Genomic DNA, 17824 nt, shown 5'->3' with positions numbered 1-17824 from the left:
GCGAGCAAGTAGTCGGTACTTTATTTGTTGTATTTTAGGTCACCGTCATTTTTGGTGTCGATTTAATAAAGATGTCGGAAAACAGTAGTTTACCTGTTTATTTATAGTGGAGACACGGTGTACGAATTGCCAACGGTTCTATATTGATTTTGTTGTATAGCAATACAACTTTCACTGCATACAAAATCTAACCTCTGCAAACATGGAGTCTAAACAGTTATATCCAAAGAGTGTGGTTGGGGGTGGTGGGTGGGGGATTTTGTGGGTGGTGGGACAATAATTCCCTCTCAGTCAGTCCGTATGTACGTAACGCCAAAGCTTGTCAGCACTCTTACGGCTATATTCCTTAGAAGGAATTTAATCAAACGTCACACAATGAATGGAGCGTTGGAGTTTCAGGGTTTTTGGATCAAGGTCAGTCATTGTCACTATTTTCAGCGGGGGACATACATTGCATTACTAATTCCCAGTTTGATTGCTCCAAATAAAGTCCCAAAAACAAATGACAATGGCTGCTCACGGGTTACATGATTGGTTATGAAGAAGGGATGCCAATCTAGGTTATTCTTCGGCCACTAACAATATATAATTGGAGATATAAAAACCTCAGTGCGCTCAAAGGTTTTCAGTGTGCATTATTTTGAAACTACAGTGCTGTTCTCTACCGGGAAAACCATTGATTAAAGTCGGAGATAAACATAGCAAAATTATATAAGTATATTCTTGTTAAACTATGTGAACTTAAAATGATTTATTTAGGTTATTGTCAAGTATACGATTATGATGCTATTATCTGAAAGCTAACGCATTCACCAAAGGCAGGGTTGAAGCTATGTTTACAAATTCATTTTCGTTTGCGAATTTACGAGATGTCAAGCGAGTAAAATTAGACTATGATAGACCAGTAACTTTCGCGTTAATCTTTTCAGAGAAATTTTATGTTGGCAGATCGAATTATTGTATCGATTACATAAAGTACATACCGGTAAGCGATTGTCCGTAAGCATGTAAGCTTAACAATTAACGTGATTTGAAATTGAGTTGCTTTCCTTTTTGGGAGATTGCGCTAACAGTCACAATAAACATTTTAAAAGTCAGCGTTCTGTTGCGTTTGCCGATGTGATAGATATAACAGAGACTTGTCACTTGTTGCATGGTTTATATGTCTATACACAAGGGTGACGTACGATATAACTGATATGGCAGTGGTTTCCTGCCATAAAGGTACATGTGTAAAATGCCACAAACGTCGTTGAAAGAAAAACAATCAGAGAGGAATTATCACAATCCAAATAATAAATGATGGAATATTTTCAGACAATAGTGCAAATAATCTTTGTCAAACTGTCTCAAATGTATGGATTCGGACAATTTTCATGAAGGTATCATCCGGCCAAAAAAAGAATTCTATTTTTCCCCAAATATGTTTAAATGATGCAAACTATATTTAAAGATACTTTTCCTTCATGAGCTCGGTTTCAATATCATTTCTTTATAAGATCCCTTCACTTAAAAGTTTCAATAGAAAAGCATTACAGAATTTAAGGAAACACTGCTTGTTAAGGAACCTTCCTTAAGAAGATAGGATACGGTCAGGAAATAATGAGCCGATTGTCATGGAAATCAATGTCTTTACGCCGCCATTTGCTTTAAAAAAAAGAAAAAAGAAAAAAAGAAAAAAAAACAAAAAACAAACAAACAAACAAAAAAAAAACAAAAAAAAACTATGCCTTTTAATTGTAATTTTCTCAATATCTAGACTTTTTGGGAAAAACATCCATTTTTTCAAAAAGCAATTTTTTCAAAATCAGGATTAAGAAATGTCACAATTCTGTGTAAACGAAAAGCGGTTAGAGGAAACTCCTATTTTAGCTGAGACACTTAACGTACAATTAAGAATATACTTTTAGAACAGTGTTAATAAAAAAGAAGTTATCCTGAACTAAATAATGTAACTTTTTCGCAGTGAAGGTTTATGACAAACATGAGATTATAGAAGAACAAAAACATGATCTAATTATTTTTTCTTTTGATTACACAAAGGGGATACCTCTAGTATGGATCAGAGCTCACAGGGGGAATAATTCTAACAAGCTGTACTCAATAGTAGGTCTGACGTTTGATAGAAAATCTTATTCTCGGGAGATAGCATTTATTTAGCGTTTCATATCTCATTTAACTTTGTAATAGACATTTTACGGAGTTTACTTAAGTTTAGGAATATTGATAAAACTAGGCCATGGAAGCAATTGATGATTGAAGCCCGAGGAAATATACGTAGACATCGTCTCCGAACAAATATAACGCTTAAATTCTTTTTGTTTAAAATATTTAACGCTTTCATTCCATTGGTGTACTATATAAGAAAAAAAATTAAATACTAGCTTTATCCTGCTGATGAGAAAAACGAGCGATAATTAGTTGCATGGTAAAATTTAATTGGAATAAGTTTTTCGTTCAGAGGTTTAGATAAGCAATGGTTGACAAGTGTATAGTTTTGTATCTTGTAGCGGTTCAAACTCGGACTATCTTTGTTCCTGCTTCACCGGTAGAAGAGTAGGCATTAAAACCAGAAGACTAGTGTCATATTTAAAGCAATTTATTGAAATGGCTTCATAACTTTAACTTCAAATTGTCTTATTACATTACGCTTTACAGCCCATCAGCATAAAATAATACATACTACACGTAGTAAATGAGACACTGTAATTAATAGAGATCGGACAACATTACATTACATTAATGATTTTGTCAAAATATTTACATCGTACATGTAAACACACTTATTCAACAGATTTAACTCTTATATTTGTAATGCTTAAAAGCTGGACTAGTTCAGATTTTTATACAATTCGTTCTAATATCATGATAAACTGGACACACAAAGATAAACTGAAATTCGTCTTCATTATCATGATGAGGATGAAAAGCTTAAATAAACGTTCGCACCTTTCTATATTTGCATAACGTCCTGATTCAATATACAAATTATGTACGGATAAGCTCATTTTTATCAATACAATACGTTTTTTCTTCGGTATGCACTTGGTAAAAAACTGTTGTGAAAAATCTTCACTTATACTGTGTCTGTGTAAACGGTACGTTGAAATAATTTTTTTATTATAATAAGAAATAACACAAAGGCTGTATAGCATTGCTTTAACACGTGCAACCCAGGTAAAAACATGCGTCTTAAATATAGCATGATGAGGATAACAAATTCTACGTATGCATTCGCACTTTCTATATATTGCATAAAGTCCTCATTCAATACACAAATCCTGTGCGGATAACTTAATTTTTATCAATCCAATACGGATTTTCTTCAACATCACACCTCTTATTACGGTCTGTATAAACGGCACTTGGAAGAATTTTATTTTGCAGTATAAGAAATGACACCAGGGTTATATAATATTGATTTAACACCTTTAATCTAGTCAACCCTTTTCTGTATGTCAGTTTAGTCAGGCGACTTATTGATATCTTATGTCAAATAGATATATATATTGAGATCACATCTAGTCTATTTATTTGCTGTGAAAAACATGTTTAAGCATATCCACCACAAAATTCAGGATTAAGTCTCAAGTTAAATCTTTATGATACAATTCAGCTTCCTTGGTGCAGATTAAAGACTTTCGGGTACAAAAACCTTATCTTATTATTCATTTAATAAGATTATATACTAGTATACCAGAGATATGTTGTATGCTTTTAGAAAAAGGAAATCGATGAACAATCGCAAAACGCAAATGACTCACATTTATAAAATATGAATACAGTTTATTTGGGAATGTTCTGTTATCATTAATTTGGTATTAGTTGTATCGTATTAAATGAATGTCATAGATAGGAACCTCATGTACTGCATCTTGACCAAACCATCAGATATAGTGTAAATTTCAGTATGAACCATCCACCAGCTTTGACACAATCAATTGTTATCGTTTGCAAAGGGTAAGCAAATTAGAAATTATGTTGATAATCAATAATTGAATTTTGTTGTTTGTATAGCTGATGAACCTTGTGAAGCTGAAGTGAACTGCTAAACACGCATGTCATGTAATATGTGCACGAGGTTCACATCATATTTTATGCAAGCAACATAATTAACAATCAACCGTTATATTTACATTAAGCAATTTGTAAGGTCATATTTCTCAAAACATTTAAACAATTGCCCTGTGACCCGAGCAAAACAAGCCGCTGGATGAAATTAATGAGTTACTGAAGTTACCGAATGCTACATGAAAACCGACCTTGAAAACGCTCATATGAAAGCCTGAGATGGACCATCGTACCAATGTGACAGTAGTACTCAACCAACGTCAAGTGAAGACTTAACTTAGGCGGTGATGGTGGCTTTCATGCACATGCGGACCAGAATACCACACTGTTTGGTTTGGGTTTTTGTTTTTGTTTCACGTTCGTTCTATTTACAGCCAGGATTATTTAAGGACGTGCCAGGTTTTGGAGTTGGAGGAAAGCCGGAGTACCCGGAGAAACGCCACCGGGCTATGGTCAGTACCTGGCAACTGCCCCACGTAGGTTTCGAACTCGCAACCCAGTGGTGGAGGGCTTGTGTTAACGTGTCGGTACACCTTAACCACTCTGCCCCCCCCCCCCCCCCCCCCCCCCGAATGCCCCCCCGAATAACAGTGTTACGTCTATAACGTTTGATCATGACTATACGGCAAATGCTACAATTACAAAAAGAAAGTACATTCAAGAATTAGGCAGTATAAAACATCAACCCAATTTAAAACAAAACATTCGCACTCCAGCAAAAATAGTGGTTCGCTGGTTGGAAAACGAGCACGCGACAAACAATCTTCAACGGGAAATTAAGTGAACAGATTTAACTAGTCTCATTGGGCGGATTGAATGTGAAATGAAATAAAATGTAAATAGTCTTCAAATTTCGACCACAACATGACGAAATGTTTGTAAGATATATCTTTCTTTTTTATCATTTAAAACTACGAAAGTATGTTAAAATGTTAATTTATCAATTCCTTTTTTATAGTAAATTACCATTTCTAATGAATAGTGCAGAGAAAGGAAATATTTAGTAAATATTAATGGCGATGCTTTAAATTTCTCATGTTGATTTCTTTATTGTTATCGTCATTTCATCGTCACCGTACTCGTTTAACGCCCGGCACACATATTTCGTGAATTTCTCATCAAAAGTATGAAAGGTCAATCTGAACCTCCGCTCGTCCTTGAATAACGACGGACAGACCGCGGTCGCGAATGCCCCAGGGAGGTTGGTATTATCAATCTTATCTCCATGTCCAAGCGATGATATCTTGACGAGGTTACCTTGATGATATCTCAGCCATTCTATAGTAGCATTGGGCGAGCCTGAACCACTACACACGAGCGAAACCTTCCCTCCTACTTTTCTCTCAACATAATGGCTTCCTGTACTGTTGACGTGGATTTTCTCCCCGAGATCGTCCATTGTGGTCCCACAGTTTGCCCCATTGTAAATATCAAGATCTGCCATGGCGCCAACTAAACACAAACATAATGAAAAACGTGTCGTCAAGAAGGAGAAGCATATTGCAAATGCTGGGGTGTGAAAGTAAAACTTCTATGTGTGTACTGTATCATTTCAAAATTACTCAATACATGATGATAGTATTCACTTTAATGCTGTTTTCTAATTCTAATGTTCCTCATAAAAAAATTCAAGTATATTTTTGCATATACATGTATGGACTTTGTCCAGAATATCTTACCCTCGGTACTGGTAATCGCCCTTCGGTCTCGTGCAATAGAACATAGGTCGATTACCAGTACCTCGTGAATATTAATTCTGGACAATAGAATAGACACCTATGTTATACTTGTTTTATTGCAATATTGCAGTATACATTTCAGGTGTGCAGTTGCATGCGTACAGTAAAGTAAACTCATTCACATTATATAATAAATTGCTGGGTGTTATTCAACTCCCAAGGCATGTAATAATAATTACAACTGTTGAATAACATTCAGATTATACCACACGTGTATAAACTCTAAATATGTTTTGATTGGCTGACACGGTGACCTTTTACCGGGACTATTTCAAAAGATCAGTGGAATTTGATTGGCTAACACTTGAAGGTCGCTTCACGATGTCCTGGAAATGATAACGTGCAAGAAGTAGTTCCCACTTGTTTTGTTATATTCTTCAAAACATGTAAAGATGTTATCATTGTTTTTGCTTTTAAAGAATAAACCTACTAATTATTTTTTATGATTTGTAATAAATTGTAATATTTCCGTACATTTCCTAATTTGCCAGTTTTGCATATAAATTAGCGAAATTTTAAATCAGGCCACATCCTTACACCACGCCTGATATTGTGAAAGGAAACAAGTTGACACAAAACAGGTCCACTCATCCTCAGAATAGCTTTTTCTATATATGTAATTGCTTTTACTCTCCTTAGTTATTTTTCAGAATTTACAAAAACACGAGCTTTAACGTACTAACTCGAGTGAGATAAATTCCAAATCCAACAACAACACGATGTGTAAACTCTATATATGAGGCCCGAAATGGAATACTTGCACAATACAAACGGAGTTAGATTGTTTTTTATTCCGACAAACATGTGAAGGAAAAGTCAGTTACCCGTAAAGGAGCGAGACAGGACTATCTGAATAGTGTCGGAGTAATATACTCTAACATCCCAGCCTCGGAAGGGTTTGTATTGAATAATTTCAGCCATCGACTAAGACAACCATATCTCTCTTACTTACAGGTGGTAGGTAATAGATTTTAATCATCTACCCGATTATATAGTTATACAATATATCATTCAAAAACAGTTAAGATTTTAAAAGCGTATATATATGTGTAACATAAATCAACTGATCGACGGATCTTCATATTTACACAGACACATATAAATCATTCAAAAATAGGACAAAAGATCCAGAAATTAATGCATCATATTAAATAGGTCAAGGGATCTGTAATTTATATGATGATATGTATATAATGTATCATACAAAATGATACAGGGACTTTTATGAATGATGTGTTAGCTGGTTGTTTGTAAAGTAAAGAAGTATCTCAGAGAGGAACTAAAATACTATATACCCATAAGTTTATACGATATACATTGTATTACGATATATAAAATATTACACATCCGTTTGATATCCTGTTTCTGTAAAAGGACATACTGGAAGTTTATTTTTCCTGTTTCATATATATTCTTGAAAACCTTGAAATACTAAGGAGCCGGAAAAAAATACTGTTTCCTGTTGATCGGTTTCATGTATCCTACCTCCTTTTTCGCAACATTCGGGACATAAAAAAAATATATACCGCCAGGGTCATATGAGGACATGAACACAGGAGGACAAAAAGAGCAACGTGTATATGTGGATGTGTGTCTAGGACAGACATAAATAGTCAAGGTCATATTTGGGTGGATGCATAGTGGGACATATAAAGTAATGATCTTGTTTGGATGGGTGTCTCAACAGCCAGGGTCATACGAGGACGGATGTCCAGGAGGGACATAACGAGTCAGCGTCATATGAGGACGGGTGTCCAGGAGGGACATAACGAGTCAGCGTCATATGAGGACTGATATATAGGGGACCTAAACAGTTAGGGTAGTATGAGGACGGTTGTCTAGGGGACATAAACAGTAAGGGTAATATGAGGACGGTTGTCTAGGGGACATAAACACTTAGGGTAATATGAGGACGGGTGTCTAGGGGACATAAACAGTTAGGGTAATATGAGGACGGTTGTCTAGGGGACATAAACAGTTAGGGTAGTATGAGGACGGTTGTCTAGGGGACATAAACAGTTAGGGTAGTATGAGGACGGTTGTCTAGGGGACATAAACAGTTAGGGTAGTATGAGGACGGGTGTCTAGGGGGCATAAATAGTTAGGGTAATATGAGGACGGGTGTCTAGGGGACATAAACAGTTAGGGTAATATGAGGACGGGTGTCTAGGGGACATAAACACCTGGAATAATCTTACTCTGACACTGACTATGTTTGACGTTTAAGTAATGTTAACTTTATAAGGCGGTACACTTACAGTCTACACGAATCTTGATATTCCGGGTGACTTGTTTTCTGTAGGATTTGTGGGAAGCAACACATCTATACGATATAGGGTAATATGAGGACGGTTGTCTAGGGGACATAAACAGAAGACAACACAAGTTTATACATTACTAGCGAGTTTGCCCCTTCTCATGGTTTTCAAAACTCGTATGTGAACAGGTTATCAGATGATACACAAAAACACACCTGGAATAATCTTACTCTGACACTGACTATGTTTGACGTTTAAGTAATGTTAACTTTATAAGGCGGTACACTTACAGTCTACACGAATCTTGATATTCCGGGTGACTTGTTTTCTGTAGGATTTGTTGGAAGCAACACATCTATACGATGTACTGCAGTGTCTAGATACGTTCTGGATCTGTAACAACTTTCCTTGGATTCCTTGGTAAAACAATAAAATTCATTAACCGGTATAAATAAAGAAAGCTAATCATTACAGATGTAAACACACTAGAAACTTTGATAACGATATTATCTCTCTCTTTGTTATTGATTGTTTTTCGTCATAATTTTGTTACCATACATTAAAAGTAATCGTTCGCGATAATCAACTGTATTTGCATTGTTGATCAATTCATGATTGCATATGATTACACGTTCCTCCTACAAACGTTTCAAAGTTTCAAAGAATTCATTCGAAAAAAATAGCATCTTAGGCCAAACTCAAATACTGAAATAAAGAGCGACAACTTTTCAAAAATAGTCGAACTGTCAAAATGTCAAAAGGCGAATTATAATTATGAAATTAACACAGGGCAATATCTTCTGCTACACAAGTCAAATTTTTTTCAGAAAAATGCAACAATATGTCATGATTATAATGCAAACCAATTCTTAAAGAGATCGGTCGATGATTGTAGGAGGAGATCTCAGGACATACAAAAGTTTGCACCAGTCGGACGGACAGACGGACGACCCAATACCATAATACTCCCGTCAAATTTGACGTGCGTATAAAAAATAAGATTAGAACAATCACTGAAATTCGGATTAAGTGGTATTGGGGCAATATCAAAAGGAAACCATTGTGATAGGGCTAAACCTAATCAACGCTATCGATGCCATTTTAAATCAGTACTGGTTAGATATACATAACATTCGGATAGCATTTACACTGAAATGCCGTACATACAAAAATGCTTTTACCTTCGTTAGCCTAAATTGCAAGTTATCTACATCCTACATTCTAAAACCGAAGAACAGTGAACTTACCTACATCGTGGATTGACTCTCTTCCATTTGAATCTGTTTCTACGATTTGCCATTGTACTGATGGAATGGGATAACCGGTTGCATTACACCACAGTTTGGCAGTGTCACCTTCCCGGATTGTGACATCTTTTGTGTATGCTTCCTCGGGAATAGAGGCTTCTTCTAAAATCCAATAAAAATTGAATAAGATCAAAAGAAATCTGGATAAGGAGGTGCAAAAGACCCAATATTAATAATATATCTGAATAGATTTAATAATTTTGAAGATTTCAAGTAAGCTTTAAGAGGATATTATAGCGTCTTATAGAGGATATTCAATAGCTTATGAAAAAAAAACCCTTCTTTACCCGTGAAAAATATTGGATAATAAACGGAAAACTTTTGATTATTCTTTTTACTACATTTCAAAGGAGGCCTAAGAATGCTTTAAATTTTCTTCACATGCCTACAAAGTAGCTAGGCCAATCCGTCGAAATGACAACCGCTAATTCCACATACATAAATATATCAAAAATAACAAACGACATTTATAAACTCCAGTTCGTGTTCATTAATTCCTTAAACACAATATGTTATCCACTTTTTATGTAATCAATATCGTTGGATATACATACATTTGTATTACTGCGCTGATGCGGAAGCGACTAATAGGAAGTTGTTCCGGCAAAACTTATGTTTTCACTCTAAAATTCTTATATTATTATTGCTTATCACTGAATGAAAATAAAAGTCTTATCAGTTTAAATTTGTTTCTATAATTCACAGGCAAAAATGAAATAAATATGTGTATTCTGAATCGTGTCACTATTAAAAAGAATTAAAACATGACAAGTAGCTTATATTATATACAGAAAGTGAAGAAAAAAACCAACTTACTTTCAATTCTGAAGTCATACACTTTGAGGACATCGTTTTGTAATGCTGCAGTACACTCATAGATCCCCTCATCGTCCTCACTAACCTTCGTTATAACGAGGTCAAATCCATAACTTTCCTCCACACATCTCTTTCTCATGTCGATTTGCGTCGATTCCAGATCGTCACAATTAGTTTGTTCGACAGTTGTTGAAGATTTTGTTTTAATTTTCCATAACATAACCTGATTTAAAAAAACAACAACAGAATTTATGTAGAGCAGACATTTGCTTTAGGATAAAATACATACATGGATATAAGTAAATTGATATAAATAAATGGATATAATTGTAACATGATATTAACATATATTGATATTATCCCTATAATTTGAAATCAAGCATTTAACTGCAATTCGTAATAGTACTGTGGACACATAGTGTCATCAATGCCACCGTGATAGTACATGCAATTATTACACATTACACTATATAGCTACCTGTAAATTGACAGAAGAGAATCGGACGGACCTGTAAGTGGTGTAATGGCAACAAATGGTATGGACCATTTAACAACGCTTGCTAATATGGGCAGTGAAGATTTCATACAGACTATCCCTGCTGTCGATCGGCTCTTTTTAACAGCTCAGCCCACAAGTTTGGGCTAATGTATGCAGCTTTTCTCGGTAAAGCATCCCGTGTCTATACAAGAACTGTAAAGTTGTACTTACATGAAACGCGACGCGTTGTGCCATGGTTTTTCTGATAAAACTCTCTCGGACTCAACTACCTTATACCGACTTTAAAAAGTGATGGCTTCATCTCCACCACATACATTTAAATGCACATGTATTTATCTCCAGACTTGTGGAATAAAGACTAATTGCCATGCTCCCATATGGTTTGAAGGTAAGATTGTGTATTGCATAACACCTTAATAACAAGACGAACTCATCGTTAGGTCCCTAGGTCTCACCTCATCATTGCTCCGTTTTGTGCAGTAGAACGTCACTTTTTTCGTTGGTTTCGCACTAATTAATTTAACTGAAAAAAATCCAATAAATGAAATGTTAGATATGCATTTGAATGTTCAGATCAATATAATTAGACTTCTAAATGTGATGATATCAAAAATATGAAAATAGTCAAAAACATAATGAATATCACATGATATTAAATGTAAGAACATTATTGAACAGAAATGATAGATAATTTGTCTTACTATCACTGTTGGATATTGATGATTCTGTTGCCAATGTCATTACCACAACCAGGACAAGTAGCCTGCAAAATCATTAATTAACAGAACAATTAATGAACAATTAATGAATAAATTTAACAGAACAATTAATGAATAGAATGGTCTTAAGATGGCATTATCCAATTTACTAACAAACGGACCCTGATCCAGAATAAAAACATCTAATGATACATATTGATATAGAATAATATATAACGATATAGTACATGTACTGTACACAAACTAAGTGTCACCTCAACCCCCCTCCTCTTTCTACACTCATTTTTGTTCCGGCTTCCTGTATTTGTCATTGTTATATTACATTGTTATCACGTGAACAATGTGTAATCTTTAATATTATGTACTGTTTAAAGAGATAACTTTATTTGCTATTATTCATGTCCAAAACTTTAGTTTAATAACAATAAAATATATTTCAATCAGTCATCTTTTTTCGTAACAAATCAATAATGTATCGTTTTTTAATCTTGATATTTTCTTATACTGTAGATCCCACACTTCAATAATTACATAAGTGTTAAAAATGAGTAACTCGATCACAGGTAAGGGTTAATGAAAATGTAACTTCAGTCTACTATATAACAATGAGTATGCTAAGAAAGTTAAAGTCACAATAGTTAATTAATGACAAAAATCTAGATGATATATATGTTAAAGTCATTCTATTTTCTGTTGATAACCATACGTTCTTATAAGTTTTCTTAATGGAGATTAGAAACGCAACCATTTCATTTGCAATTTATAAATAAAAAAACCTGTAAAACAAAAAGAGAAAGAGTTGGTCGAAATTATAGAAAGAACTTAAGCTGATGGATAGTTGGAAAGTTCAATCTGTTACATTTAAGAAGGCAAGATTTGGAAATGATAACAAGCAAAAATGAAAGGGCATCTGATAAGATCTAGGGGTCAGTGGATAGAGGAGGGTGAAAAGGCAACAATGTACTTATAAAGGCTTGAGTAAAGCCATTTTTACATATAAAATTATTGATGAATTAGTAAAAACCATCGGACAACAGAGCGAGTTGAAATGTTAAAAGAGTTAAAAAAAAAACATTTTAAAAACATTTGAGCAGTAATAAAAGATATTGATCCGGATGACATGTTAAATGAATCTTAAATTAGAATTAATCAACAGAAAATCAAAATCATGACACAATTTCGATTTTGAAAAAAAATATAAGAATATGATAACCATTTATGATTACATTTCTTTGATAATTAAAATAGATGAAATAATATAAATAAATGTCATGGTTCTCTTGTCATAATATGTACAAATATGTCATTTTTATTTCTATAATAAAGACAATTGGAACATTTAGATTATTTACAAAAAAAATCTTAACTATCTCTTAACATTATATGATTATTGGTTGTTTTTTCTTCTTTTATATATGTCTATCGTTGACTGTATGTGATATAAATTACAAATCAAAGGTATAAACTTTAAATGTTTGAATTGTTGATGTGTGATAAGAAAAGAGAGACATGTTGAATGATTTATGAAAGAAAAACAGAAAGCGATGAGTGTAAGATGAGAAAGAAACTTCTACATGCTCTCAGAGGAATGACTGCAGGGTTCCTAACCCTGCCAATCCTGTAAAATTCTGCTTGGTAAATAAGAAATATATTCTAAAAAAAAAAAAAAAAGGAAGAGTGTCGGTGGAGATAGTAGATCAAAATGTTCATCTCTCCCCCTCCCCCTACCCCCCCCCCCCCCCCCCCCCAATAAAAAAACACGCATTAGGATACAGCTAACATCTGCATGTATGTACAATGTCAGGCATATATATATACTGAATGACATGCTATATACAACATATGAATGTTACCTTCTCAACATGTCTTTGTCTTTAGTCCGTCTCTTGTAAATATTTGTTGGATTGTCCACACAGCCGTGTCCGATTCATGTTATGAGGGTAAAGAAATAGGCCCAATTCAGTTAAAACACAGACTACATCAAACATAGCCTACTTTGTGTTTGACTTTGGCTGTAGTGACGGAAACAGGATGAAATTGAAGAGGTTGTGAAAAGGAGGCTAGTGTTTTATATGTGTACATAGTAAGTATCTCATGTTTAGGATGTGGTTTAATTAGGCGCATTCGGGCAGGGACTCTCTATAGTATCAGTCACTGACTGCATTACCTATTGTGATTAAATATATCAAATTAAAGTTGTCTTCACTAAAGCGATTTGGAAATATTTTGAAGCGTCGTGCTTTTGAGTGAAAAACAATCGCAATGTGTTTATTATTACATTTTCCTCAATCGTCGATATACCTATGCCTTTTCGTATTTTTGCTTCTAACATTTATAAACGGACAGTTGTATTACTCGATATATACATATTTGATGATGTGTGATAACCATTTAGCCTGAAGCTGATTAGTAAGTAGTAATAACTGCAAAAGTTAATTAGAAAAAAAAGGTAGATAGGAAATACTTGATTCACATTGATACTATTCTTGGCTTTTTTTAGTTGATATTCACACTTAATTCATCAAAACATTTCTATACATGTGTCTTGTTTTAATGTTATTCATACCTACCTGTATGTTTTTCACGTATTATATACTTATATATAAATTTAGTTTAATCACTTGTTTCAGAGAGAGTTTCAACTTCTTACATGTTGTAATCAATTAAACATTGTTGTGAAAATATTCATCAATTCATAATCGTTGTTTGTTGAGTGATGTGTAAAAAACTAATGTCATTTTGCAGAAAATACGCTGTCGTGTTACATGTCTGTATTACTAAAATAACAAGAATAAGACAAATCCTTGAGACCAAAGCCATAAAGCTCAATTCAATTGATAATTTTAACATTCTGGAGACAGGGCCAGTACATTGCCTCTGAAATCTAAGGCTGGCTGTTTATAACTACTGACTGTGTTACACACTCGACATTCCATGTCATTGACACATCGCATTACAAACCGGAACTACCCCCTTTATAGATTAGTCGACTTCATTCGTAAACATGACTCTTGGTCTTTAAAACATGTTAGGAAGTGACAAAATCTGGTATACAAGATCATGGGCATATATTAAGATACATTTAAATAATTCTCTGACATCGAAATGAAAATTAATTACTCTGGGTCTGTAACTGTTGACGAATTTTTATATTGTGAAGCCTCTTGGCCTTTTCTTCGTTAAATTTTAAGTTTGAAACACAAAAGAATTTCACAGCAGAGGAAAATTAAGTAATAGATACACGTATCTGTAAACCAGAAACCATGAGAAGGACATCCCCAAAATAACAAGCCCTTGGAATTTAGAAACTTTACAGTATATAAACAATGTTGAAATTCGTATGAGGCCTATCAAAGAATAGAATTATAGAGTATAAGGTCCCCAAATTGTGAACATACAACGATTGGCTGTGAAGTCTTTTGTTTTCAAGGAGACACATTTCTTGCTAAAGTAGAGAAAGAAAAATAACAATAACAAACATTATTTATTCGTTATTACATAAAAATGTACGCCTCCTTTGCTTAATATTGAAATTAAAGATCAATTTCAAATGTCCTACTCCTAAAATACCAAACTACTTGGAACTTGAAGGGTTAACTGGAACAACTTATCAGCCATTCACCACAACATGCCACTGGCCCAATATAATGTTCCTTGGCCTTTTATTGAACAGTCGTTGACAAATTTTAGAATATTTGACTACCATAACCTTGAATGTAGGTCAAGGTCCTTAAGATTAGAAGCCCTTTACCGCAGCAGACCAAATACAAGTCTCTTGGCCTCTTGGTGTCTTGGTTCTCGTCGTTTGACTGCAAAGTTTACCTCAGACGAATGACGGACGACATACCACGGCATAATCTCACTTGACCCTCCAATATATTGACTACATAATCCATGCAATCCGCCTCTTAACGAGAGGCCTGATTCAATAAAAGGGTTTTCAAATCACACTTAAATACCAAAAGCAGTCATAAATTTCATATTTTATTTTCAATTCAATTCAGACGTTCAATACTTATCGACAGATTACCAAAGCTATATACCGAGTTTTCTTTCCTCTCAGCCTCTCATTTAAAACTAAGTACATGTTCGATTCATCCATCTGATGGAGCATGGGAAATAACTCTTACTTATTTGTAACTTGACGAATACATTAGTCAACGAAACTTTCGTCGATTGAACCTACAAACATCACATAGCGTTGTCATGCTTCAAAAATAATACTATTTGTTAACAATAGATGCAATTATATCCACTTGAATCAAGCGTCTCATGTACTAGGATTAAGTACATTCGGGCAAAGCATCTCTTTGTTAAACCCTATAATGTCTTAGTCACTGTCTACATTTAAGCCCAACTACATATATATATATATGTATGACTGTAATTCAATATCTTCAATGAGAGTTGTCTCCTTTACAGCGAGTATGAAACAACAGGAAGTATGACAAGCCAAGTTGTCATTTATCCGTGGAGCAATGTTGATCCGGTATTTTACCAAATTATATAAGATATATCTTATATAATATATCTCATATGCTTATAAAATATATCATTTAAAGATTATGAGCTATCTAATGTAATATGTAAGATATCTAATATAAGATGAAAATATCTTGTAATTTCATGAAGTTTTCTTTATAAGATATCAGAATATAAGATACAGTCATAAGGGTTACTGAGTTTGACAAATGACTCCCAGATAAAGCTGTCATCACATAGCCTGCCAATTAGTATCCAGAATGTCTGGCTACTGGATGATCCAATCGTCATGTACATGTATATTGATGTTGGGCCTGCAAAATGGTCAGTTGTCTATTTTAACTTTTAAATTACTTTTCATTTTAAAAATAACGTCTTTAATAATTTTTCCAGTGACGATTTAGTTGTACATACATTGTCAATGTATCCAATCTGCCTCAACTGCTCGAGTAAAAGAAACTAAAGACACCGATGGGGCCCGTTTTGGGGAAATGGGACCATCAATTTTATTACGTAATAAAAACTTCTCGAGTAAAAGAAACTATAGACACCGATGGGTTTCGTTATTACGCTTTTAGCAGTGAAATATCGAAAATTAATCATTCTATAAAAGTGGAAAATGGAAAAAGTTAAAAGATGATCCGGTATATTTTGCTATGAAAATGTAATAAACAGCATATCATATGCATTAATAAAACATATATAATATATACGATATCTTATATATTTGATAAGATATCTTATAAACTATATACATTTTGTACAGTAAGATATTTTATTAAATAAATATGATATATAAGATATCTTGTAAAGGAAAAATTATGAGATATCTTATAAAGAACGATACTCTGACGAGACCGAAAAAAAAAAAATAAAAGTCCGCAAATGACTGCTCCCTCTGTTAGGTCAATTCCGTTTTTTTGTTGATTGGCGAGCGAAATATGGCTGAAAGAGTGGCCGAGACGGCGGCTGCTGCAATCAACTGAATAAAATGATAACGAATTATGAATATGACTATTTCAAATCTGTACCAAATCATTGGTTTCGATGAGGTTTTCTCGGCTTCTTCATCGAGTGGAGGAGGGTTCCTTATCTCAAATTCAAATATCGTTCTTTATAAGATATCTTATATAATTTTCTTTATAATATATGTAATAAGATATATAAGATATCTAATATATTATATTAGATATCTTATACAATATATCTCGTTTACTTTTCTTTATACGATATATTATATCCTTTATGAGATATCTCATATAATATATCAGATATCTTATAAAAATTATATAAATACGTAAAGACGTGAGTAGTTTACGTAAACAAATTTGACAATTATTATACATCTTCTAAGTACCTAAACTCGCACTTAACCAGTGATGAACATAATGAATATATCCATACATTTCTGCCCTTTTTATTCGCATGACATTCTTATTTTCATCACATTATAGCGAGGCATATCGGGTTATATTGCCTCCCCTGTCTGCAGGATGTATGCATGTGACGAGTGCGCGTGTGTTGATGCCAACTTTATAGTGCTACCTTACTGAAGTATACTGCCGATGATCCCCAACAGGAAACCCCAACAAGTCACATTATACTGACAACGGACGAATTATTCGTCCCTCTACCAATATGCAGAGCGTTTCTGGTAATAATAAATACCATTATAGAGACTCTGGTTTGTCTCGGCCAGATGACACAATTCAAATCCTGCCTTTAAGGAGCGAGTGCTCAGTCAAATGGCTCTAAATGAGGCTGTGTCAAGAAAGACAGTACTCGGAAGAAAACAAGGGAAAGACATATCCCAAATTTAGTCGCCTCTTACGACCATGCTGTGGGGGTAGCAGGTACAATTCTTGCGCCCTAACTGCGGGACATTTTAGTAAGGAGTTTAGGCCAAATAAAATAATATCTGCTGTTTCTTAAT

At 34.0% G+C, this 17824-nt stretch overlaps 1 protein-coding gene across 2 annotated transcripts; it reads right to left on the bottom strand.

The window, feature by feature from the left end:
• Positions 1-5100: 5100 nt before the first annotated feature.
• On the bottom strand, positions 5101-13463 carry LOC117334360 (lachesin-like). Of its 2 annotated transcripts, none has more exons than XM_033893937.1 (7): positions 13263-13463; positions 11392-11462; positions 11146-11213; positions 10192-10414; positions 9316-9477; positions 8359-8484; positions 5101-5523 (listed from the first exon to the last, which is right to left on the bottom strand). In XM_033893937.1, exons 1-7 carry the CDS (start codon positions 13271-13273, stop codon positions 5105-5107), a joined length of 1080 nt encoding a protein of 359 aa, XP_033749828.1. In that variant the 5' UTR covers positions 13274-13463; the 3' UTR covers positions 5101-5104. The 2 variants fall into 2 exon arrangements, with proteins under 2 accessions (XP_033749828.1, XP_033749829.1); XM_033893938.1 differs by having other exon boundaries at positions 11392-11453; positions 13263-13462.
• Positions 13464-17824: the final 4361 nt, after the last annotated feature.

The sequence above is a fragment of the Pecten maximus genome, chromosome 9, assembly GCF_902652985.1.
Source record: "Pecten maximus chromosome 9, xPecMax1.1, whole genome shotgun sequence".
NCBI classification, from domain to species: Eukaryota; Metazoa; Mollusca; class Bivalvia; order Pectinida; family Pectinidae; genus Pecten; species Pecten maximus.
This window is presented reverse-complemented; position numbering and strand designations above follow the sequence as displayed.